Source organism: Lontra canadensis, unplaced genomic scaffold (genome assembly GCF_010015895.1).
Source record: "Lontra canadensis isolate GAN:19392208 unplaced genomic scaffold, GSC_riverotter_1.0 scaffold15, whole genome shotgun sequence".
Taxonomy (NCBI): Eukaryota; Metazoa; Chordata; class Mammalia; order Carnivora; family Mustelidae; genus Lontra; species Lontra canadensis.
The window spans coordinates 14,704,650-14,729,962 of record NW_022631009.1 but is presented as its reverse complement, the minus strand read 5'-3'; the positions used below and the strand labels follow the sequence as shown (position 1 = coordinate 14,729,962).

The 25,313-nt window shown below is 36.8% G+C and overlaps 1 protein-coding gene across 6 annotated transcripts in view; it reads left to right on the top strand.

The window, feature by feature from the left end:
* Nucleotides 1-25,313, top strand: part of OXR1 (oxidation resistance 1) — a 444,696-nt gene that overhangs the window by 78,330 nt on the left and 341,053 nt on the right. For 4 of the 6 annotated variants that reach the window (XM_032858483.1, XM_032858477.1, XM_032858480.1 and 1 more), the window contains exon 1: nt 16,130-16,253. In XM_032858483.1, coding sequence (XP_032714374.1) covers nt 16,144-16,253 — 110 coding nt within the window. In that variant the 5' untranslated portion in view covers nt 16,130-16,143. The other 2 variants (XM_032858478.1, XM_032858479.1) reach the window with 1 other exon arrangement.

Here is a 25,313-nt window from a genome sequence, read left to right as displayed (position 1 = left end):
GCTGTAATGTTATGCAGAACTTCTCACCCAAAATTTACTATCCAAATAGGAATTCTGCTTATAACATGTTTATATGATTGCAACAATGGAACTGTTAAGTTGTAGGTGAGTCCGTGTAGGAGGATAAAGAGATTTCTTCTATCACTGCTCAGCAGTTCACTCCACAATCATGTCCGTGTTTTCTAAGGAAATGGATGAGCTTGTGAAGAACATTGGTGAACAGAAAAAGTCTAGAAAGTCCCATGCATTAAAGAAGAATATTGGAGGGGTGTGCCTGGGTGGCTCAGTGGGTTAAATCCTCTGCCTTCGGCTTGGGTCATGATCTCAGGTTCCTGGGATCAAGCCCCGCGTGGCATAGGGCTCTCTGCTCAGCAGGGAGCCTGCTTCCCCCTCTCTCTCTGCCTCCTTTCTGCCTACGTGTGATCTCTGTCAAATAAATAAATAAAATCTTGAAAAAAAAAAGAATATTGGAGGGATAAAATATATTGAGTGAGGTGAACACATAAAAGACATAAGCTTGGTGATGCATATACTTCCATCTATAATGCATGGGCTTTGTTACACTTGTGACAACATTCAAAACAATATGACATTACTTGTTTTGGAAAGCTTCACTGAGTTACTCAAGGATAATAGGGTCTGTTTGAAAAGCTTGAAAAGTATCTCCTGCAGAGGTTGGATAATCATAAACTTTGAAGCCATGTAGATGCTACTGAGACACTACATTCCTTTGAAGATCTGAAGAAGAAGATGAAAGAGTTTGATCATTGGGTAAAGAGGTCAAGCTTCAGCTTCAAGTCCAGAATGGCGTAAAAGATTGAACGACTATTCAAGAGAGCAGCATTTGAAGTTGTAGAGGAAACAGCTTCTTGGTGATGAACTTAAAGCAGTTTTTATCAGTGAATTAGAGAAAACTATTGACAGAGGTAGTTAATACATTTTCATTAATACCAATTCTTTTGATAAAATTTGGCTTTTTAAAAATGAATGTCATTTTGGGGCACCTGGGTGGCTCGGTGGTTAAAGCTTCTGCCTTCGGCTCGGGTCATGATCTCAGGGTCCAGGGATCAAGCCCCGAGTCGGGCTCCCTGCTCGGCGGGGAGCCTGCTTCCCCCGCTCTCTCTCTGCTTTCCTCTCTGCCTACTTGTGATCTTTGTTTGTCAAATAAATAAATAAAATCTTAAGAAAAAAAAAGAATGTCATCTTATCAGAGAATTAAAAAAAAAAAAAAAAAAAAAAAGAAGCCAGGGCATTACACATCCAAAGATAGGCTGACACAGTTTTTAAGTGAAAATTTAAAGTTGATGTTAAACTAAAACCTGTGTATTTATATAACTCTGAGCATCCAGGGCCCTTAAGTAAATGTTGAAGATTAAATTGCATTTTATATGGTTCTCAAATCACAGCACTTTGGTTGACAAAGCAGGTATTCAGTCCTTACTCAAGGAGTCCTAATTTGTGACAGCTCATTTCTTTGGTTTGTGGGATCTTACAAGAACATAAAGAGTTAGGGTTGCGATTTGAGTTAATTTTTGTTTAATAAAGAGCTGATGAAGAAATTGTTGAGTAGGCGCTGCTGTGAAGAAAGATAATTTGGATGATAAGCTAAGAAAAGGCTTTTTGTTTTGTTTTTCATCTCAGCCTGGATATTTGAACTATTTTTTAATCCCTAATTCTTTTTTGCCAGGAGTGGCATAATCTCTCTGCCAGGAGGGCTGTGTGCCTTCACAGACTGTAGCTTCTGTGAATCTTCAGTGATACTCTGATGGTTAGAAGCACTTTCTGTTTAGCTCCAAAACATGAAAGTTCCTTCAGGTGTCAGTTTTAATTAAGCATGTCTGTCCCTCCAAAATGAAAATCAAAAGCTCTTTGGGAAAAGTCAGTTCTTCTCCAGCCTCGTGGAAAGGACTTAAGAGAAGTGAATGGGTTTTGAGCATGTTGGGTCTTTTCAAATAATGCCCAAAAGAAGAAAATACTTGCCTAAGCAAAGAATGATATGCACATGCTTTTCTGGTGTATGTATCTGTATCTGTGAAAAATGTATTACTCTGGGCTGCTGTATTCCCTAAGAAAAGGTATTGTCTACAGGTCAGGGCTGACTAGTGATTATCAGCAAGACGCTCTTACCTTTTAAATGTCTTCTCTTGGAAGTAGGCTGTTTTTTTCTTATATCGATTGAGTATCTCTTACGCAAATGCCTTCCTTGTTAAACAGAAGAAAAATCAATTATTTGCATGACTATAACAATAGAGCAGTTCAGCTAAAATCAATTTAACAGGTATTTATTGGCTCTTTATTTTAGATAACAAACTACACTATGTAGTAGATGGTTGAAAAAAAAATATAAAGATACAATTAATTGTTTTGAGAATTAGTAGAACCCAGATAAAAGAATAAATAATATTAGTTTCCTTTTGCTTTTGTAGTTGTTCTAAAATATTACCTACAAATAAATACATTTTAAGTAAATATTACTATGTCCTCTCTCTGTTTATCTGTCCATTTGTTATAACACAAGGGTACTCTACTACCCTTATGGCCAGAAACTTCAAATTCCATGTTTCTTAAGTAAATGACTATTTTTTTAAGTAGTTACCTAATTTAATATAATACTAACCTACTAACCTACCTAACCTACCAGATAATAAGCTATAACAGCAGTGACATACATGATAAATATTGCAGTAGAAATATGTATATCATAAAAAAAGATACAGATCTGAAGGGGACACACAATTCTACCTAATTTTAAAGTGTGGGATGTTGATATTTGAGCTAGACTCTTCAGGACAAGTATGTTTTCTGGAAGGTAAGGGACAGACATTGCTGGAAGTTTGAACATACTGATCAGTGTGTTCATTCTGAGCAAACAGGCATGGAAGGGTTTAGTTTTATTGGAGGAGGAAGCAGGCGCACATATGGCCAGGGCTTCAGAGGCAGGAAGGGTGGGATAATTGAGATGAGGATAAACAGGGTGACTCTGGCTGAATGGCGAAGGGCCTTAAAGCAGTGCCTGAAAAGCCTTCAGAAAAGCAGCAGCAATAAGTATAAATTACATTCCTAAAATGCATTGCGTCCCTGGCTGGCTTTCCCCACTTCTCCCAAGTTACTTCTGAATGCATAAGTGCTTATGTTTTGAGAGTACAGAAAGATTCATTAAGTGTACCTAAAATATATATTTTTTAATTTGAAACATTTATTTAGGGGGAAAGAAAACCAATCTGCTGCTTTGTTTCTTTCTGTTTTTAATTAAACCGAGTTTTGGCAATGCTTTCCACTGGGCTTTGCACATGGGACTGAACCTTTAGTGACTCATCAAAATTTGTTGTAAATTCTTAAAAACACCAGGCAGTTTAGATATATCATACTTTTTTAAAAGCCTCATTTATTTAGTGCTACCCTTCAGCACAATAATGCATACCTGAAAACTTTGAGTTTTGTACTGAGAATTCAATTTAATATGTTTGACTAGTTCCAAGGTAAGAGTGCTGTGCTAGACCTTCAGCAGAGGGTGGAAACAAATTCACTGCACAGTAGTAACCCAACCTGAATTTAGACAAGCCAGAAAATATAGGCTAGACCATATGGAAGAGGATCCCAAGCGTAAAATCTACGTGGAATGACTGGCTGTTCATTTGGAATGACTACTTCTATTTCTAAAGAAGGAGTTTGCATCTGTAAGTGCTTTGCCTTGATAAAATTAATTTTTGATGTGGACCAGGGGTCAGAGACAAGTTTTAGGGCCAGGGCAGCCATTTCCAGCCAGTGATTTGTAAACTGTGTACCAGAGGACGCTAGTGCTCAGGAGTAGGAGTGCTTATTTTCTAAACATCAGCATGCTGCGTATCAACACTAAAGATCTCATGTTTTTAGGGAGAAAGAGAGCGAGTGAGAGCTTGTGTGTGCATGTGCAAGGGCTGGGTGGTCAGGCATCTGGGTTAGAGGGAAGGAGAGAGAGAATCTCAAGCAGGCGCCACACCCAGCATGGAGCTGGTCACATTTTGCAGGTTTTGATCTCACAACTGTAAGATCATGACACTGAGATCATGGCCTGCGCTGAAATAAAAAAGTCAGATGGGTAACCAAATGAGCCACTCAGGCACCCCCAAATGCTTAATATTTTAAGCTGCCCAAAGATGAAAGACAGAGCATAGGGAATATAGTCAGTGATATTGTAAGAGCACTGGATGGTGACAGCTGGTGGTGAGCTTAGGGTCAAGTTCAGAGCTGTCCAATCACTGTGCTGTACCCCTGAAACCAATGTAACATTGGTGTCAACTATACTCCAATTAAAAAAAAGAGAACTCGTCCATAGGAAAAAAATGAACTAAAGAGCTTTTTTTGTTTAATTATCAAAATTGTTTCTTTTTTAAAAAATTTTATTTTTTTTAATTTTTTTTATTATGTTCTGTTAGTCACCATACAATACATCATTAGTTTTTGATGTGTCTCAAGATTCATTGCATGTGCTCCATATAATACGTGCCTTCCTTAATACCCACCACCAGGCTTACCCATCCCCCGATCCCTCTCCCCACTAAAACCCTCAGTTTGTTTCTCGGAATCTGCAGTCTGTCATCTTTTGTCTCCCACTCTGATTCCCTCCGCCCTTCACTTTTCCCTTCCTTCTCCTAATATCCTCCATGTTATTCCTTATGTTCCACAAGTAAGCGAAACCATATGATAATTGACTTTCTCTGCTTGACTTATTTCACTCAGCATAATCTCCTTTTAAAACTCTTTTTTCAGTTAGGATTTTGGTCATTAGTCCACTCTTAAGATTTTAAAATATACCTTAATTAATTATTTTTAGATGCTTTAAAAATCTGAAAAAAAAAAAGCTGGTCAAAACAGAAAACTGTAAGGGCTTGAACACGGGTGGTAGTATTAGGGGGTAAAAAGGAGACAATGACTTAAAGAGATATTACTGAGCAGTAAAAAAACAAAAACAAACACATAATTTGGCAACTGTTTAATAAATAATTAGGAATGATGATTCTGGAAGTCAGGAAAAAGGATGAGGTACATCGAAATCTGTGAATTAGCCACTGAGAAAATCCAAGCTAGGCAGAACTTTGGTGCATATCCACATAAAGGAAATGGGAAGAAGGTGATGGACCCGTGAAGAACAGAGAGGGTGAGGGGAGCCTGACAGAGGAATTAGTGGTTACATATGGGCCAGCTGACTGGTGATCAGGATATTAAACCAGCAGATCAGAAATAAAAACCAGCAAGCATAAGTGGGTGGTGAAAAGGGAGAGATGGTGGGTGCAGAGGAACGGTTTGTGGAGTTGGTCAGTGAAGGGAAGACATAAGAAAAGTACTAATTTCAAGTCATAGTGGAGACAAGGAAAGGTTGTACAGAATCAGGAATAGGGGGGAGGAAGACCAGGAAGAGGGAGAGATGGAAGACAGAGGCCACATAGAAGCTTCTGATTACATCACCATTCAAGAGACATTGAAATCAAACCTCAGCATGGGTAGAAAAGGTATCTTTGTAGTTTATATAAAAATAAAATGATTTTATTCTCAGAGAATTGTAGTAATATCTGGTATAATCAATTATTCTGAAGATAATAATCCCAGACTGCTTTAAGGTGACCTTTGTTGAGCATGATAATTTATTTAAGAATTACTGTAACGTCCAGAAGCCTTTATTTCCCTGGCTATGGCAAATACTTTCTGTAGGTTGAACATAGGGGATATTTCTGAAGTGGGTACTTAGGATAATCATAAATATAGCCATGTCTCTGTGATAAATGCTTTTAGACCAATTACTGACATGCTCAATTGAATACTAATACCTCCCATGAAATGGCTTTAATATAAGTAAAATGACAGCTGCTCTGCAGTGAAAGGACACATAAAGCTTTGCATTAATTTGTCTCCAGGGTTACCATCTGTGCTGATCTGAAGTTTTAATATGTGGGATTTCTCAATCTTCTACAAAGACTGTATTTTCAGGCTAGGTATCAATAGTGTGTAAAAATAGTGTGGGAGGAACTTACACTCTTTTTGGTCTACATCCATGCTGACCTTAACCACTCCATTGTTCTAGAGAAACACGTCTGTATCCTATTAGAAAGTCTGTGTGATGATTGCTGATGTAGCTAGAATATCAGGATTGTTTGGTCCTATTTTGCATATCCGAACAAAGATGTTAGTTTATGTATTTTACGACTAAATTATATTCTGGGCAAAATTGAGTAGCAAAACATTAGCAAAATGGAATGACTTCTACCAAGTTTCCACAATTAATATTCCCTAATTAATATCCAAGTTTCAAAAAATATTTTAATAATTATTTTTAAAAAGTAACAACATTTAGAAGTTTGGAACCCATAAATATAAAAATATAGAAATAATATTTTTATAATTTAGAAGGAAAAGGGAACACTGCTTTTAGTTCAGCAATCTAGAATTTTACATTTCTTGATATCAGATATTTATTCTTTGTTTTTCAGCAAACATTGAATACCTTCTTTGTCCCAAGTATTAGGCTAGGCCTTGGGTTTGCTATTCAGATTTTCTGTCCATCTTCAAGGAACTTGCAATTTAGAGGGAAATACCTGCATTAAAGAATTAGACCACTGTTTTTAAACATCTTCATGCATTCAGAGCAAGGTGTTATAAGAGAGCGTGGGGGCTACACCTGCCAAGGACTAGGAAAGTTTGGACAAACCACTGTCTATGTTGAGTTGTAATGGTTAGCCAGCAGAGGAGGAAAAGCGTATGTGTATAATAACATGCAGTGGGACTAGCATGTGAATGGAATGGCCTGTAAGCTAGAGAGACATGGTGGAGTCAGGAAAATCCAAGACCATTTAGCTGAAATAGAGTGGCTTGTGGAGGAGGGTGGGGTTGAGAAAGGGTGGTGGGGCTTCCATGAAAGAGGAAGGTGGAAAGGGAAGCTGGTGTTAAATCATCTCAAGTCTTATAAACCATCTCAAAGAATTAGGGCTTTAATGTGAGGGCAAATAGAGCAATTTATGGACACTGGGGCAAATTTATTATCATCACAATCTCCTCCTCCTTCTTCGTTTTTCTCATCATCATTGGCATTATTTTTTGTAAGATTTTATTTATTTATTTGACAGAGAGAGCACAAGCAGGGGGAGTGGCAGGAAGAGGGAGAGAGAGAAGCAGGCTCCCCACTGAGCAAGGAGCCCAATATGAGACTTGATTACAGGATCCTAGGATCATGACCTGAGCCAAAGGCAGACGCCTAACTGACTGAGCCACCCAGGAGCCCCAGCATTATCACTTTTTGAACTCTTACTATGCGCCAGGCAATATGAAGTCCTTCCATGCATTTTTTTTTTAATTTTCATTTTGACCTTCCTTGTAAGTGTGATTAACATTTCTATTTAAAAAAAAAAAAAGAATTGGCTAAGATCAAGTGTAGAAACAAGCAAGGGAATGTACTTAATTTTCTTGAGGCCAGAAGTTGGCAAAAAGCATAGCTGGAAAACATGCCCAGGTTTTCCTAATGTCACTATCTCTGCCTCTCTGTTCTGCTGCTCTTAGCTAGAAAATCACTGCATCACACAAGGAGCCCTCAACCTGTAGTGTGCTGCAGAAAAACATTTTGGTTGAGAACTAAATGAAGTGGGACTACTTATTAGGTCATTGTTATTACGCAGATATGAGTAGACACCGGTGGTATGAATGGAGAAAAGTGAACATATCCTAAAGATATCCCGGAGGTAGAATAACCAGGCTTAGTGCCTACTTGGATGTGTGGAATAGTATTTCTGGCTTGGGATATTGAATACACTTCAGGAACTATATTTATAAAATCTGCCTGGCTTATTGGTACTCTAGAAAGCAGTAATGCCAGAACAATTAAGCTTATACGTTGCTTGTAGGAATGTAAACTGGTACACCTTCTATGAAAGGCAATCTGCCAGTTTCTTTAAAATTAAAAATATGCATAAACTTGACCCAGAAATTTTACTTCCCAGGCATTTATCCACAAACATGCATTTACATTGTATCAGATATATAAGGATATACACTGCAGGCTTGCATGTAATTGCAAATATCAGAAGCAAACTAAATCTCCTTTATTGTGAGATGGCCTATAAAATTAGGGTAAATCCATTCAGTGAAATTGTTTACAACTCTTAGAGGTAATGAGGCACCTCTGTGTGTGGATTTGTAGGGAAATACTATATGTGGGCTTATGGTTATGCATGTATGTGAAAATACCAGGTGCTAGAGAAAATGTGTATAATTTCACCATTTTGTGAAAACTAAGTAGATGAATAGATGGGGAGATGAATTGATAGCTAGGAATAGTTTGGTATAGATAGACATCCAGAGAATATCTCTATGAGGATAAAGATACTGGTAGAAACAGTTGTAAAGAGGGTCTGGCTGGATGGCTGGGACAGAGGACAGAAGAGGGAGAACTGTTTATCTTCATTATATATCCTTTTGATTTTGATCTGTATGCCTAAATTTATTATTTTACAATTAACACAATAATATAAATTATAAAAATTCAAGTTAGAACCCTCTTATTTTTAAAAATATTATCTCTAGAGAAACATCTGTAAGATAAAGGGAAAAGGCAAACTCTTAGGTTGGTTTTCTTGCTTATTTTTATTTTAAGGATTTGTCCATATATTTAACCAGAATTTTTCCAAGAAAAAGAGTATCTTTCCCCAGTGATTGACTTACATTCTTCCAAATCTCTGGAGGTCCTGAAATTCATAATACCAGTATGAGACTATAAGAAGAAAAGTTTGTATTCAAACCACTATTTTTCAGTCCTTCAAGTCATATTGCTGCTAAAATACTGCACTTTTGTCCACTAGTTCATTCATAGGTGGAGAGTACTTGGAACTTCTCTAGATGCTTTGGAGTTTGAACATAAAAAACTATTTTTGACCTTTTAAACTTAGAGCTTATTGAAGCAAGTAAAAATAATATACATAAAAATTATGTACATATTTTACTGTATTTTAATTACTAAATTGGATGTAAGTTCAGAAAGAGGGGCTATCAGAGAAACCTGAAACTATGAGGCAAGAATTCCTAGGATTTGTGGGGCTTGTATTGATCCTTGACGAATTTGGAGAGTTGCAATTAAAGAAGAAAGAAAACACCAGGCCACAGAGAAGAATCAGAACTTCATAGTCTAGTCAGGACACAGGAATGAGTATTTGAGCAAGCAAGCTCAACTAGAGTAAGGAGGCTAAGTTGGGAAATACTGGTATTAGTCCATAGGGAAACCAGAAAGCAAGGAAGAGGACTCTGATCTGATGATAATAAGGAAACCACCCTGAAAAATTCAACATATCCTACTTTTTTCTTGATTATTCTTTTTTCTAACATTTATTTTGAATCTTTAGCATAAAAAGTTTGTTCTCTACTTGAAGCATTTTATTCTTCACTTTATGCCCATTATGCTCTTACAATGCCTTTAGTGGAATTAAACAAAATCCAATGGACCATTGGTCTTACCTGTTTTGAAATTATTCTGTAATAAATAGTGTCACTTTTGGATTCTAAGCTCTCTTTTTTCTAGGCAAAGCAAGGGCGCTTCACTTAGGGACACTCAATAGTGCTTATGCTCAGAACCTTTAATCATTTTCATTCTTCTTCCATGTAATTTTTTAATAGATTTACTGTCTTAAGTATGAAGTAGAACAAAACATACAGTTATCATATGGCAGGTTATTTAACCCGATCTTCATGAAATTTTAACATTGTAAAGTTACAAAATCTTTTATGTAGTCATTGGACTAGGCTGTGAAAATTCATTTTCTACTTATTACTAAAATCACCTTTCCGAAGTTCTCTCATGTTATATAACTAAATGGCAAGGTGATTACAGAAAAACAAACATATTAGAATGTGGTATTCCTTTCAATTCAGTTTGAAGCCCCGAATCTTATTCATGGATAAAATGATTAAAAATAATTATTTTGGTAAAATACAATCTCAATAATCCATTGTTGTGTTCAAGGGTTATTCACTTTTTTTTTCTTTTCTTCCTTCCTTCCTTCCTTCCTTCATTCCTCCTCCCTCCCACCCTGCCTCCCTCTTTCATTTTTTCTTTCTTTCTTGCAGGCTCCACACTGGGTATGGAGCCCAACTGGGGCCTTGAACTCAAAGTCCTGAGATCAAGATCTGAGTTGAGATCAAGGGTCGGACACTTAACCGACTGAGCCATGCAGGTGTCTCAAGTTAGTCACTTTTAATGAATATGTGAAATGAGGATCTTGTATTAAATTGACATACTATTTTCCTTAACATTGTGCTAAAGGAGTGACCTCAAGAGAACAGTTGTGCCTATGCTTATAACTTACAATCATGGCTGGGCATTCAGACAGAGTCAAATCAATCCATTTATTTTAAAAAGTTTTCCCTAATGTGAAAAACATTCTCTTTATGACAGTGGAGGCTATTAGTAATGTTAGAATTTTGCTTTAAAACTATAAATTCATACTTAAGTGTGGAGAAGGATGTTGAGATTTGCATAAATTGTGAATCATGGGGACCCCCGGGTACCTCAAGTCGGTTAAGCATTTGACTCTTGGTTTTGGATCAGATCGTGATCTGAGGGTCCTGGGATGGAGCCCTAAGTCAGGCTCCGCACTCAGCATGGAGTCTGCTTGAGATTCTCTCTCCCTCTCCCCCTTCTCCTCATGCTCTCTCTTTCTTGCTCTCAAATAAATGAATAAATCCTTATTTGGAAAAAAAGATTGTGAATCGTCAAAATGTACAGAAAATTTAACCTTTTCTGAAGATCCTAAAGATGTTTTCTTTGGAAAGTTTTCATTGATAAGAAATGAGTCATTTCTCCAAGGCCTTTGAAAGCATCACATCATTGTCTTTTTTGTGTTACAAAATTGAGTAAACTTAATTGACTGCCTTGTGGGTATGTATCCTTGAAGAAATAAATTAGATAGTTATAGGATGCAAATAAAAATAAAAGATGATTTAATTCCAAATGAATCCCAGAGTGATTATTGTAATCATTATGAATAGCCATATGAATTTTTTTATGTTCATATATTTTTTTCTTATAAGCACCTAGGTATACCATCAGAAAAAAATGCAGTTTTCTAATATTTTATTTTATAAATCCACATTTAATATAAACTTTTAAAAATCCAAGTTGGTAGTTATTACAGGTAAAAGGCATTGAGAAAAAACTGTACTTTTTAACAACATTGCCAGCTTCTTAGGAGATTTTCCTGAACTTCAAGGAAATTAAAAAACAAAAAACAAAAAACCTTCTCAAAGAAAAATTAAACTGGGTGACGTTCAACAGGCAAGGAAAACTTAATTCAAGACTTTTGGAATAGGGGACAGTGACTGATCTCAATTCTGCTGAAACAGAAGACAGGAGGGTTTTAAAGTGCTAAGAGTCAGCTAGTTGAAAAGTACTGGAGGGTATTAGGAGGAGGTTGCTCAATGGGTTCAGGCCATCTGTGTTTGCTAATTGGTACTTAAGAAGTTAGGCACCTATCTTCCCACAGAGACTGGGAGGTAGAACACAATCTTCTTTGATGATTACATTTCCAATGGATGGCTCTCCAGTCCTTGAGAAAGACATTACTGGGGTTGTATAACTGGCAAGAAACGGATAGATTCTTATCTCAAAGGGGCAGAGCAAGAATTTATAATTGCAGATTTTCTATAGTAAACACTCTAAGAAAAGAGAGGTCGGGGTCTAGAGTCAGGAAGAAGCCGATGTAAAGTTGAGTCAGGATGAAGGCAATAGTATTAGGCTGTCTTGGTCAACCCTTCAGTTATATTAAGTTGCACCGTATATGTTGATAATATTTGGCCATTTTGACCTACAAAAACAATGGTTTCATATGGTTTGATCAAAGATCCTGAGATCAAATTTCTTCACGTGTTATTCCTACATTCTGCAGAAGCAGGCAAATCTGGAATTGTTGTCTTTAATTATATCCTTCTCACCCTAAAAAAGACTTAGGGAGGATTTTCTATGTATTTACACACATGTATGTCTGTATGTGCATATGTTTGTATATGTATGTGTGTTTATCAAAAACATGTTAAAAATTAAAGTTGCCAGAAATGGGAAAAAAAGTTGATAAAAATGTAAACCTTGAAGCCCTGAATAGTTCTTAAAGAAATGTGACAGATTTTTGCAGAGCTTCTCATAAGTTAAAGCAAAGAAATAAACTTAATGTCCGCATAGGATTAAAGCAAGTCAGAATTTTAGAATAATAGTTTTCTTAGTATTGAAACTTGGCACGTTTTTGCTTTAAGTGCTCATAAGGGCAACATTTTTATGTCAGTAAATAGCCCACTAAACCTTATAGCTGATTTCACAGGCCTGGATTTTGCTTGCTTATTTATTATTATCTTTATTAACATCCTTCAATGCAAACTCTTGGAAAAACCCCAAAGTATAACTCAGTAAAGGTAATTTGGTTACATATTAAAATAATAATATCCAGATACATATCTCTCTAAAGATAGAATTAAGAATTAAGATTATCTAGAATGAATTATATCGGACAATAGCACATACTTTTTTTTTTTTCCATTTTTGGTAATTGAACCCTTGATAAGAATCAGGTAATAACAGATTTTGAGAGTTGGAAGTTACCAATTTTCAGAGCAGAATTTGGAGTTCCTCTGTCCTTAATAGATGGAAGTCCGTATGCTTTAACAAGGGCAGAATGGACTTGAAAACCTCTTCGGGAATGCAAGGAGACTGTTTAGGATACCGATCTTACAGCTGCTTACTCAACTGGCAGACAGGGTCTATTAAAATTAGAATCCACTAGAATTATGGTTCTTTCTCTATTCCCCTGTAGCTGCTCGTATGCCCTTGTATATACTCAGCAATTTTCAGAGTGCGTTTTATTTTTTTTACATGATAGCATCTATGTAAGTAAATTCTTTATGTGCAAAGACCATATTTTATTAGTCTTGCGCCCTTCACACTTAGAGTCTGGTAAATAATAGGGCACACAGAATATTTTGTTGATTCTATGAGTGATTTAAGAAAACTGAAGAAGTTTGATATTTAACACATTATATATCAAATATGTAAAATTACCAACAAACCACGGACTGATGGCACCTCACCTCTGCCCTATGTTTGTCACTTTGCAGTAGGTACAGAATCATAAAATATTGTGGGTAAAGGTCACCAAGTCACAAACACAATGGCAGACAATGCTAATTTTCTCCCAATACCCACGTTTATCCCTGATTTCTAATAGGTACCATGGTTTGTGGCTGCTTAGAATAGTGACTGCATTTCCCAGTCTCCAGTAGAATAAGAGTGGCCAAGTTACTAAGCTCTGTCCCATGAAGTACAAGCAGAAATGTCATGTTTAAATTTCAGAAAGCATCCTTTTCTTTCCTCTTCTTGCTAACTGGAACAGACATTCTCAAGCTCAGCAGCCACTTGGAACATGTAGGGGAACCACATGTCAAGAATGGTAAAATGACAAGAAGGAAGTCTCCATCTCACATGTTTATAGAATTGCTGTATCTTCCTTGGACTTCTTAAGACTCAGGATTTGTTTATAGGAGAGAGAAATAAACTGTCTTTTCTAAGCCACTCTGAGTTTGGATTGTTTTTTTATTTTTTGTTTGTTTGTTTTGAAACTTGCAGCCAAACCTAACATTAGTAGTTTGGTCCATTATCTTCTTTAGAAATCCTTCCAGGGGCGCCTTCGTGGCTCAGTGGGTTAAGCGTCTGCCTTAGGCTCAGGTCATGATCTCAGGGTCCTGGGATAGAGCCCCACATTGCATTGGCTCTCTGCTCAGCAGGGAGCCTGCTTTTCCCCCTCTCTCTCTCTGCCTGCCTCTCTGCCTACTTGTGATCTCTCCCTCTGTCAAATAAATAAAATCTTAAAAAAAAAAAAAAGAGAGAGAGAAGTCCTTCCAAATCCCTAAGACTGGGGTGAAAGCTCGTCTTTTCGCTCCTATATACTCCGTATAAACATCTATTAGAAAACTTACTCCATTTTATTATAATCATCTTTCTTACATAAAACATTCTTTGAAGGCAGAAACATGTCTTATTTATATGTCATTCATCCTTACCCCTGAACTCTACCTGGTATAGTGTATGTGCACGTAGTATATCCTCAATAAATATTTAATTGAACAGTACTGGGTTAATGGTTAATGACCGGAACTAAAGTTCCTAATACAGTATCATGAAATTAATTGTACCCTACAAAAATTTGGGTTCAACCATCGCCAAAGGCAAGGGAAGCTAGGGCAAAAATGAACTATTGGGACTTCATTAAGATCAAAAGCTTCTGCACAGCAAAGGAAACAGTTAACAAAACCAAAAGACAACTGACAGAATGGGAAAAGATATTTGCAAACAATATATTTGATAAAGGGCTAGTATCCAAAATCTATAAAGAACTTATCAAACTCAACACCCAAAGAACAAATAATCCAATCAAGAAATGGGCAGAGGACATGAACAGACATTTTTGCAAAGAAGACATCCAGATGGCCAACAGGCACATGAAAAAGTGCTCCACATCACTCAGCATCAGGGAAATACAAATCAAAACCACAATGAGATACCACCTCACACCAGTCAGAATGGCTAAAATTAACAAGTCAGGAAATGACAGATGCTGGCGAGGATGCGGAGAAAGGGGAACCCTCCTACACTGTTGGTGGGAATGCAAGCTGGTGCAGCTGCTCTGGAAAACAGCATAGATCTAGGTTCCTCAAAAAGTTGAAAATAGAGCTACTCTATGACCCAGCAATCGCACTACTGGGTATTTACCCTAAAGATCCAAATGTAGTGATCCGAAGGGACACGTGCACCCGAATGTTTATAGCAGCAATGTCCACAATAGCAAAACTACAGAAAGAACCTAGAAGTCCATCAACAGATGAATGGATAAAGAAGATGTGGGGTGTGTGTGTGTGTATATATATATTTATATAGGAATACTATATTTATATAGGAATATATAGATATATATTTATTTATTTATATAGGAATACTATGCAGCTATCAAAAGAAATGAAATCTTGCCATTTGCGACGACTTGGATGGAACTAGAGGGTATTATGTTTAGTGAAATAAGTCATTCAGAGAAAGACAATTATATGATCTCCCTGATATGAGGAAGATGAGAGGCAACGTGGGGGGTTTGGGGGGTAGGAAAGGAATAAATGAAACAAGATGGGATTGGGAGGGAGACAAACCATAAGAGACTCAATCTCACAAAACAAACTGAGGGTTACTGGGGGGAAGGCGGGTAGGGAGAGGGTGGTGGGGTTATGGACGTTGGGGAAGGTATGTGCTATGGTGAGTGCTGTGAAGTGTAAACCCAGCGATTCATAGACCTGTACCCCTGGGGCTAATAATACATTATATGTTAATAAAAAATATTGGTTCAAGATCATGGGACACTGTACAGAGTCGATGCTTATAAAATATATGTGAAAAGGTTAGGTAAATACATACTGGCTTTCCTCCACATGTTACTCAATGTAAACTTGCTTTGCTCAGAAGTAGTAGTGAATGATTTTTTTGTTACAGCTTTGGACATGGTACTAATTTGTGCCAAGGAGCTTTTTTTTAAAGTGCATACTATGGCCAATTAGGATCTTTGTTTTGATCTTTTTAGCATAAGTATATAAAACTAACTTAGAGCACAACTGATTGGCCATATGGAGAAAAAAATTGGTGCATCTAAAAACACATTCTGTTCTTTCCCTGTATTCTGTGCTTCAGGGGATGAACATTGTATTGCTCTTTAAACTTATTTTAAAGGTAAAGCATTCAGCTTATCATATGGTTGATTTAATTTTATCTTTGGTTTATGTCTTATATTTTAAGAAAAATATATTTTTCTATGTCTTATACCATGACCAAACTATTGACCTGGATGAAATATATTTATAAAAAGTCATATAGACTGCGTTCTATAGATATCATTTTATTTCTTTTCTTTATAGGTTATTTCAGACTGTAAGTGCATCATTCCAGCAACAAAGCTAAAATTCTAATTCCTAGTGGTCTTGTCCACTCGACCTACTCATTCCCTGTTCTGAAACCTAGAGAAGACTTCTCCACAAGACTCCTCCACAAATTGCTGCAATGTCTGTATCTAATTTATCGTGGTAAGTGAATCGCCTTCTAACCTAATCCAAATGCATGCATATCCTCAAGCCATATTTTGTGCGAAAGTTGTACTGTCAGAACTGGAGCAGAAAAAGAACTTTAAAAGTCTGGTTTCCAGAAATTGGTGTCCTGGATTAAGGTAAGGAAAGCTATCTAGAATTTAAACTTTAGCTCTTTCAGCACTGTGGTATCTGGGCACTCTGGAAAGGGTTCAAGCCTTTTATGAATCCATAATTTCATAGGATGAAAGGTGACATCCTATGCCTTTCTTTCCAGACATCCTACTGGAGAGATAAGTAGGAATTAAACACTCATTCAGTGGTCCTAGCTACTGTTATAATCCCAGCTACAGGAATAACAGGCTGTAAGGGAAGCTGTAAGGATTGGATGGGTATTTTCTCATCAGTACTTTTCTTTAGACTTCCTCTTTCAGCAGATCTACCCAGACTATACTGAACAGAAGTCTAATATGGAAGAGAAGACTCCCTTATAGATTCATATCTTTAAATAGCTGACATTCTGAATAATCTTTGACTTCCAGTTCATGTTTAAATGCTGTTTATAATTTATAATAAGAAGTATGAAGATTTTTTTGGCATATAATTAACAACTTTTCTATGGCAACCAAGAGCAATACTAGTGAGGATGAATTGGAAGCCATTTTTTAGGACTTTGGATTTTTTTTTAATAAACATAAAGAGCTGAATGTATGTAAATATACAAATATAAATATATAAATATGTAAATATAAGAAAGACCTGGTACTCTTGCCCATTTTCATTGGAGCCTGTCCCATCCTTGTCTTTGGTTTGTGCTGGAAATCTAGATAGCTTGAGAGACTGGTTTCTGCCACTTAGCTCCATCTATTTATTTTTAATTAAGTAAGAAATTTCTTTAGGGCAAACGGTAAAACCATGTGATTAGATGTAGAATAGTGTTTCCAAAGGACCCAGTTTTTATGGACTCCCTAAAATATATATCCTTGGATTCCCACTGGGTGCAAAGGATCTCAATTTGAAAAAAGAAAAAAAAAAAAGAAATGAATTAAAGAAGCTAAAATATATTCTGTAAAAATAAACAAAAAAAGTAAGTTATGAATTATTACTATAAAACATATTAAAATAAAATCACCATTAAAATAAGAAAAAGAATTCCATAGAATATGTGAATCCCTTCAAACCCAGAGAGAGATCAAGCATGAGCAGGGGTTGGGAGAGAAGCAGGCTTCCTGCTGAGCAGGGAGCCTAATGTGGGGCTTGATCCCAGAATCCTGGGATCATGACCTGAGCTGAAGGCAGATGCTCAACCGACTGAGCCAACCAGGCTCCCCTTGGAAGATATTCTTTTAAAAAGGATTTTATTTATTTATTTGAGAGAGAGAGAGCACAAGCAGGGTATGGGGTGGGGAAGAGCAGAGGGAGAGGAAGAAGCAGACTTCCCAGTGAGCAGGGAGCCCAACATGGAGCTTGATCCCAGGATCCCAAGATCATGACCTGAGCCAAAGACAGATGCTTAACCAGCTGAGCCATCCAGGTGCCCCCAAACCCCTGGAAGATATTAAGGACACATTTATTTAAAGGAACTATACCCCTGGCAAATGCATGTGTTGGAGATGAATCTTTGAAAGTGGGCTGCATGCCAAAGAAGAAAGAAAAAGATGAAGGGGGGAGACAGGAAGGAGAATGAGGAGAAGGAGAATGGGGAGAAGAGACAAACAAGAAGCAGGTGAGGGTGGAGGAAATTAAAACGCAGGTATGATTGTCATATCTCAAGACGGTGTGGGTGACCTGGCTCCCAGAATCAGGACAGGGCAAACATTTGAACCTGTTGGTGGTATATATTTCAGTTAACATCTGACTGGATGTGATACAATAGTTCGGTCAACGGCCATCCTTTCAATGGGATGTTAGGGCCACTCAAAACACAGTGAACTCCACCAAGAGAAGAGATTGTGTGTTGTGGTCCCAGCCCAGTTGTCTAGCACAGCACTTAGAATTTAGTAGCTATTCTATATATTGATGCTGTGCAGATGGGTGAAAAAATGTAAAATAGGTAATTCAAAGGCAGATTAATACTTTCATTCTAAAAATTTTTTTGATGCTTACAGAATTCATATATCTGAAATTTGTTAGAATTCTTTCAATCTCGCAGGTACAAATTTTACAGAAATAATTCATCCAGTTGTATCCTTAATTCTGGCTACAACTGATGTTCCCCATTAGATTTCCATGCAGAGAGCTCTTAATTTCTTTTACCAGTGTTACTGCATTATACAACAGTGTGGAGTTTGGCCGTAATGACATTAATTTGGTGAAATTATTATAGTCCAGGGTCTGGCTCTCTGTTTTGAAATTCAGAAACTAAGACATGAAAATACCGACATTGGAAAAGAAACTGGTTTGACAGATTATTAATTTAAAATAAGAGATGTAACTTTTAACTGCATGAAATGCTTGATTTGGCCCCACCAGTGCATTCTGTAACTGTTGTGGAAAACTCCGTCGGAGGACTGGCTGATGGTCACATAATCATCGCAGGGAGCGTTCCATGCTTCCAGTGTTTAAGGGAACCCAGATAGGGACAGGGTACACCTGGTGGGATCTGTCTGTCGGTAAGGATGTATCTGCCAGACGCTCCCATCTGTTTCTCAGGGCGGCTTCTTCGTATCTGGGAATTAGAGTAACCCTGTCGGTCTTTATCTCTGTGAGTTTTTTGAGTTCCGCTTTTGCCAGACTCCCCTCTGTTTGGCTATCTCATTAATGTTAGCAGAGTTTATTGTCAAAATCCACTTGACTCTGAACCGTTTGGTCTACTTACTATGACATTGTATATATCTAACCATATTCATGTGTTGATTTTAAAAAGTTAACTCTGAGGCTTACTGGAAAGGGGGCCCTACATGCAACTGAAGAATTTAGAAATTCATGTTAACAACTATGCAAGCAATCCTCCCATCTTTTAAATACCTAGTATAGGAAAATTATCTTTTTTTTTTACATATTAAAAGAAACTTCCTTGCTCTAGTAGTTATGGGTATGGTATTTGAAAAAAAAAATGTGACATAATCTGGCCCTTTCATAGTGAATCTCAAAAAGAAATATAATCTAGGAAATGTCCAAATTTCTAGGAAACTGCATTGTGAATCAGGTAAGGAGACTGGTAAGAATTGATTATAAGAATCACATGGTAACATACAACAGCTGTTTCATGAATCTTCCTGTTCAGTAAATAATTACCAGATGGAGGCAATGATTGAATTGACTTTGGTTGAGATAGAGACCAACGGATGTGCAGAATCATTGCAGACATCTGTGAGCAGGTGGCAGATTCCAGGCTATGATCTGAGGGAAAGAAATTGTTGCTGGTAGCAGAGGTAATTAGCAGGAGACATGAGGAAGCAGAGAGAGTTGAAAGAGAGTGCTATTTCTATAGCACAAAGAGGGAAATGGTATAACACCAAGGGGTGTGTGAAAGGACTTTTAGTGCTTCTTCCCTGATGACCATCTTCAACCTGTGTTTTACTATTTTGATAAGATTATATGTAATATACATAATGCATGTATATATAATGTTTATGTGCATATATATAATGTTTGAAAAGATTCAGTTTTTCTGACATGAAAGCTAAGCAAATATTACCAAGAGTGAACATTTATGTGGCATTTACCTTGTACCAGACACTTTTTTAGACACTTTGTGGTTATTAACATACTTACCATACTCCACACAACCTTATTAGCAACATAGTGTTGCTATTCACATTTCCACAAGTGGAGAATTTAGACACACAAACTTCAGTAGGAAGTTGCCCACACAGCCACTAAGTGGCATAGTTAGGCAATAGATGCAGGCAGCCAGTTGGTACCCCTAACCACCAAGCTACCCATGTGAAACGAACACTATCTGGTAAAGCAATGCCCTTGCTGTGTGTGTGGCTTCACGGTGAGTGCCCTTGTTCCCATTTCCAACTAGAATGCTTCCCTTAATTTCCTCAATTATAGATATCCTGGGGCTTCTCTTGGAAGGAAGTGAGTATCTGGACCTGGGAACCCTGTCAGGCATTGGAATAGTATTGAGGGTAGAGTGTGGAGGTAGTGGGTGAGTGCCCACTAAGTACTAAGTCAAGTACTTTCTCCTCCCCCGGCCCTGTGCACCCCCAGCTCGCATTTACTAGCGTTACCGTACATCTGTCAACCAGTGTTCGGAGGGTGATCCTAATGGTGGCCTAACTGGTTTTGCCAAATGCCATCTTCTTGACACCAAATCATTTTCGTTGTGATGCCTGTGCGCATTTCAGCTTTTGTTCACCGCGTCTTAAACACTGGCACCTGAGAGAGGAGAAGGTAATTGAACTAGAGCCAGGGAAAAAGAAGACACTGGATGAATGAAAGTAAGAGGCCAAGTAACCAGTCACAGTCTATTGAGCGTCCGTAATATGCTGTGTCCTGGGCTCACTACAGGGATGCTGTCTTAATGGGAAGTAATGACTCTTCTTATAGGAACTCATCTCTTAGCCAAGAAGACTAAGTAATCAAATAACTGACTTAATGTAGTAAGTGCTCTAAAAGGTACTTTCAGGGTGGGGTACCTCAGCAGCTCAGTCTGTTGAGCTGTCGACTTGTGGTTTTGACTCGGGTCATGATCTCGGGGTGGTGGGATCACGCCCTGTGTCAGGCTCCACGCTCAGCGGGAAGTCTGCTTCAGGATTCTCTCTTTCCCTCTGCCCCTTCCCCCATGCTCTCTCCCTCTCTCTAAAACAAACAAATTAATCTCTAAAAGAAATGTATAAAAATAAGTAAAAGGTATGTCCAGGATATTGGGGGGAACAAAGTGGATATTTGTTTCTCCTATAAGGGAAGAAATGGTTTATTATTCAGGAGTACAAATATGTCTCTTGTATTTACTTCTAAAAATAAAGGAATATGGCTAATTATGAAGAGTCAAACACTATAGAAAAATGTAAAGCAGCAGTTATAAAAAAAAAAAAAAGACCAAAATCTTACTATACGTAGAAAGCCACAGTTATAAATGCTGAAACATGTTCTTTTCTACTTATACCCACAAAGTTTTGCCAAACTGAACTCAAGCCATGGATGATATTTTCCCATCTTCCGTTGTCACTGTGTAATGTCCGTGCTCCTCTCTCTGATGGATCTGAAGCAACAGAATCCTGTGTAAAGGCTGGGTCACACTGTGGGAGTAGCATTATTTATTTCACTCATTTAGATTGTACCTTTTCTAATTTTCACTTTTTACTATTGTAAGTATTTCTCTTTTGAGGAAAATTACTAACTACTGGTGGGTCACAAGGTACTGTCATTCAGAGTCCCTGGTGAGGCCCTATGTTGTAGCTCTCTGGATTGCAGACATCAAGGCTAGGGAGAAAATACGTGTTTCTGAGAAAGTGTCTTATCAACTCATCTCCTTTTTTACTTTAGGAAAGGACCTGTCTTGTACACTAGCTATTTTACCAGAGTTAGTTCCTTATAAATACTGAAGATGTGCTAATCAAGGAAGTATTTACTTACAGCTGATTAATAAATTTTATTAAAAGTCAACAAATCATTCGTTCCATCATGGATGTCCATAGATTGGAAATATAGTAAAGTCTGAGTTATGTAAGTTATTGATATATTGACTAAATTTAGTAGTGGTAAATGATCTCTATTAAATATAATTTTAGTATAAAATATTATTGTGAATGCTGGCAATTACAGTAATGCTAATAGCGGGTGAAAACTAATTTGACTTATCTTCTTTATCCAAAAGTAATAGTGTGTTAGAACTCTAGAAATTAGAAAGATGCAAAATTAGAAGTGTAGATACTTCCCTTTGTCAGAATATTCACATTATAATATTTTTATTTAAGTTCTTTAGTGAATAAAAGAAAAAGTGAATCCCCCTATACCATTCTTCGGCACCAGTATTTAGGAGGAAAAACCAGATTCTGGAGAGACAGAAGCAGTGTGTTTATACCAAAGACAGGGGAAAAGTCAGAATCTTTTCTCAAAGTTTGCTTTAACTGTGATTCTGCAAAGTACTTTTCCTATTTACACTGTTAAATGGCAGGCTCTCAGGGGCAACGTTTGCAGTGTCAGAGGAGGTAGAGGCTTGAATTATCTCTTTCTTAAGGGCTCAGAACTCACAGTGGGGAGAAATGTGGATAAGTAGAGAGATTGCAAAGGGAAATTTTTTTACCCTGTGTTGTGTAGTAAAGGGTAAAAGGCAGAATTGTCAACAGCCTGTTATGGGGAGAGAGTGAGAGAGAGAAGTTTAGACATAAGTATAAATATAAAGCTAGTGTTTCTAACTGAAAGAAAAACGAGATTTTCTGAGTGATAAGAACTTAGGCGGCGAAATAATGTGTTTCCCAGAATATAAGTGCATGTTGAATGAATGACTGTTATGTTAAGGTGCTGGAAAGAGAGAGTGGGTTTGCAAGCCTAAAATTTAAGAATCCTCGTGTGAGGGGGTGTTCAGCTGGTAAAGGAGAAGATCCAGAACACAGAAGAGTAATTGAGTATAGGAGAGTATGAAGAGCAGATGACTTAGGAGAAGAAGGGGAGAGAATAAAAGAGCCAAAAATGAAAATTCAACAGGAATAAAAACATGTCTTCAAAATCACATAATACTTTAAGTGTGGTGATTTGGATGAAAGTCAGTTTACCAGATTCTGAAAAATTTCAGTATGTCTTTGTAGTCGTAATATGCCTTTTCAAATAGAAATCCCTTCATTAATAACACAATTAATCCTATTTTGATTTGGGCTTGCCACTTGAAGTAAACACATTATATTTTTAGCATCCTTGATCATATCTGGCTTTGAGCTATGTGCCTTTAGTAACGGCTTTTTAAAAATTAAACATTTATAGGAAAGCTTCTGGATATTTTTCTCCATGTAGCAACCTCAAATTATTTCTCCTTGAATAATCAGATAATTAGTAAGACAGAATATTTTATTTTTGTTCTTAAACATTTGTGCCAATTAGACACAAATCACATTTTGAAGAAAATCGGTAAATTTTGGTCAGCTTAGAGGAGTCTGTTTTCTTGTAGAGTTAATGAATTTGGGTTTGCAGATTCAATTCCCACAGAGACCAGTTAGTTCTACTCTCTTCTGTGACCAGAGCCTACACCTGTAACCTTGACCAGCCCTCCTTCCCAAGCTTGCCACTGGTCACAAGTCATTAGAAACAGGTGATTGATTATCACTAATTCACAGTCCATATTGGAAAAATGTATAAACACCAAAGTCAAGTGCTCTTCAGGGATTGACGATGGGCCATATCATTTTCCTTTTGAATGTCATCCAGGTCTATAAACATGCTTTGAAATATGTCTTTTCATCATTCTCAGGGGAATTATAATATACTTTCTCATGGAAGAACTATAATAAATACTTAAAGCAGTATTTCCTTAGACTGTAGAAGATTTAACATACACCTGGGCAGTTCATTTCAACCCTTAAAGTCTAGAGTTACTAAACATTAGCCCTTTTTGGGCTTGAGTAATTAGGATAAAGGCCAGTGAATGGTCTACAAGATAATTCTAATTATTAAAAGTTACGTAGACTAAGGTATGATATTTTCAGCATGATCAAAATTAAATTTGTAATCTTAAACATCATTTGCTGTTGGTGCATAACATTTTCAGGGACCATTTCATCCTGATATATATCCCCCTGTTATCTTTTTTTGTTTGTTTACTTATTGGATTTTATTTTTTATTTGTTTTTAAGATTGTGAAGAGAATTTACCTTGATTTTAAAAATATCGCCGTATAATTAAGGAAACGAAAACACTTTTCAGCTCAATTGGGTGGTCACTAAAAGGGTTATATGTATTTATTTATACTTGGTTTTATGTTCTTTTTTTAAAGAATAGGTTTGTTATAAGTTTTATAGGACTTTAAAAGTAATTCCTATGCAGTTAGAGAGGTGGAGTAGTATAGTTTAATCTAGACTAGCAGTACATTTTTATGTAAATTAGAAAATGTTTTCTTGCATTTATATTCATTCATGTCTTCATTCAACACGCACTTTTCAGTGCCTACAATGTGTAGTTTGCAATGCCGTGGATAGGATAGAATGATGAATGCAATGGAAGTCCCTCCTTTCATTAAGCTTAACTTTCTAGGGCTGAAGACAGATAGATAGAAACAGATAAGCAAATACGTTTTGTAATATCAGAGAGTGATAAATATTTTGAAGAATAACCCAGCAGAATAAAAAGAGTGATGGTGGGGAGTGGGGAAGTGGCCAAGGAAAGCTTCTTGAGCAGGGTGACATTTAAGCAGAGAGGAAATAAAAAATACAAGTCTCAGCGGAAAACCATTTCAGGCAGAAAAACAGGAAAGACAAAGGCTCTGAGACTGAAATGTACCTGCTGTGTTTGAGGAAACACCAAGGAAGCTGGTTTGATAGAAAGCTGGTTTGAAAGAGCCAGGACCTGAGCTTGTAGAGGTAGAGGGAGACATGTAGATCATTAGAAAGACAGGATTATATTCTAAATGTGATAGGAAACTTTGCCCTCACTGACCATTTTATAGGAGAAAATTTATCTAAAATGTAAATTTAGTGAAATTTAGTAATGGCAAGAATTGCGTGTTGATCTTATTTCTTGATCTTATTTCTATTTCGAAAGGAGTTCTCTGTGATCTTCAAATTTTATGAGAGCAATTCATACTGTATTCTTAATATAAACACTCAGCAGATGAATGTAATGTAGGAAAGAATGTAATGTAATACACTGTAATAATGAAAGAAATAAGTAAATGAAAAACCTTTTTCATGAATATAGCCTGTGTCTCATTATCATCCATTTAAAAAGATTCAACAGATCTGATACATCTGAATAATTAGGGACATGATATAAAGGATATTTTATCAATAGAAATATTCTATATTATGTTAAGGAGTTTTAGAGATCAGTAAACGTTTTTATAAATTGTGGAAATTGAAAATATATTATCCATTATCCAACTTATAGTTCACATATATTTTTAAATCTCTCACCATCATAAACTTTAAGGCTAATTCCAATATATAAACATAAAAGTACATTAATCAATGAAGTGTCTCCTCTATACTGGTTGTTTAATATGTGTGTGGTTTCAGTGAGGAACCAGATGACATAGAGCATCTGTCCAAGTGCTCACATATGTTCTAGAGATAACACTGCCATAACATTTCCATGTGTCC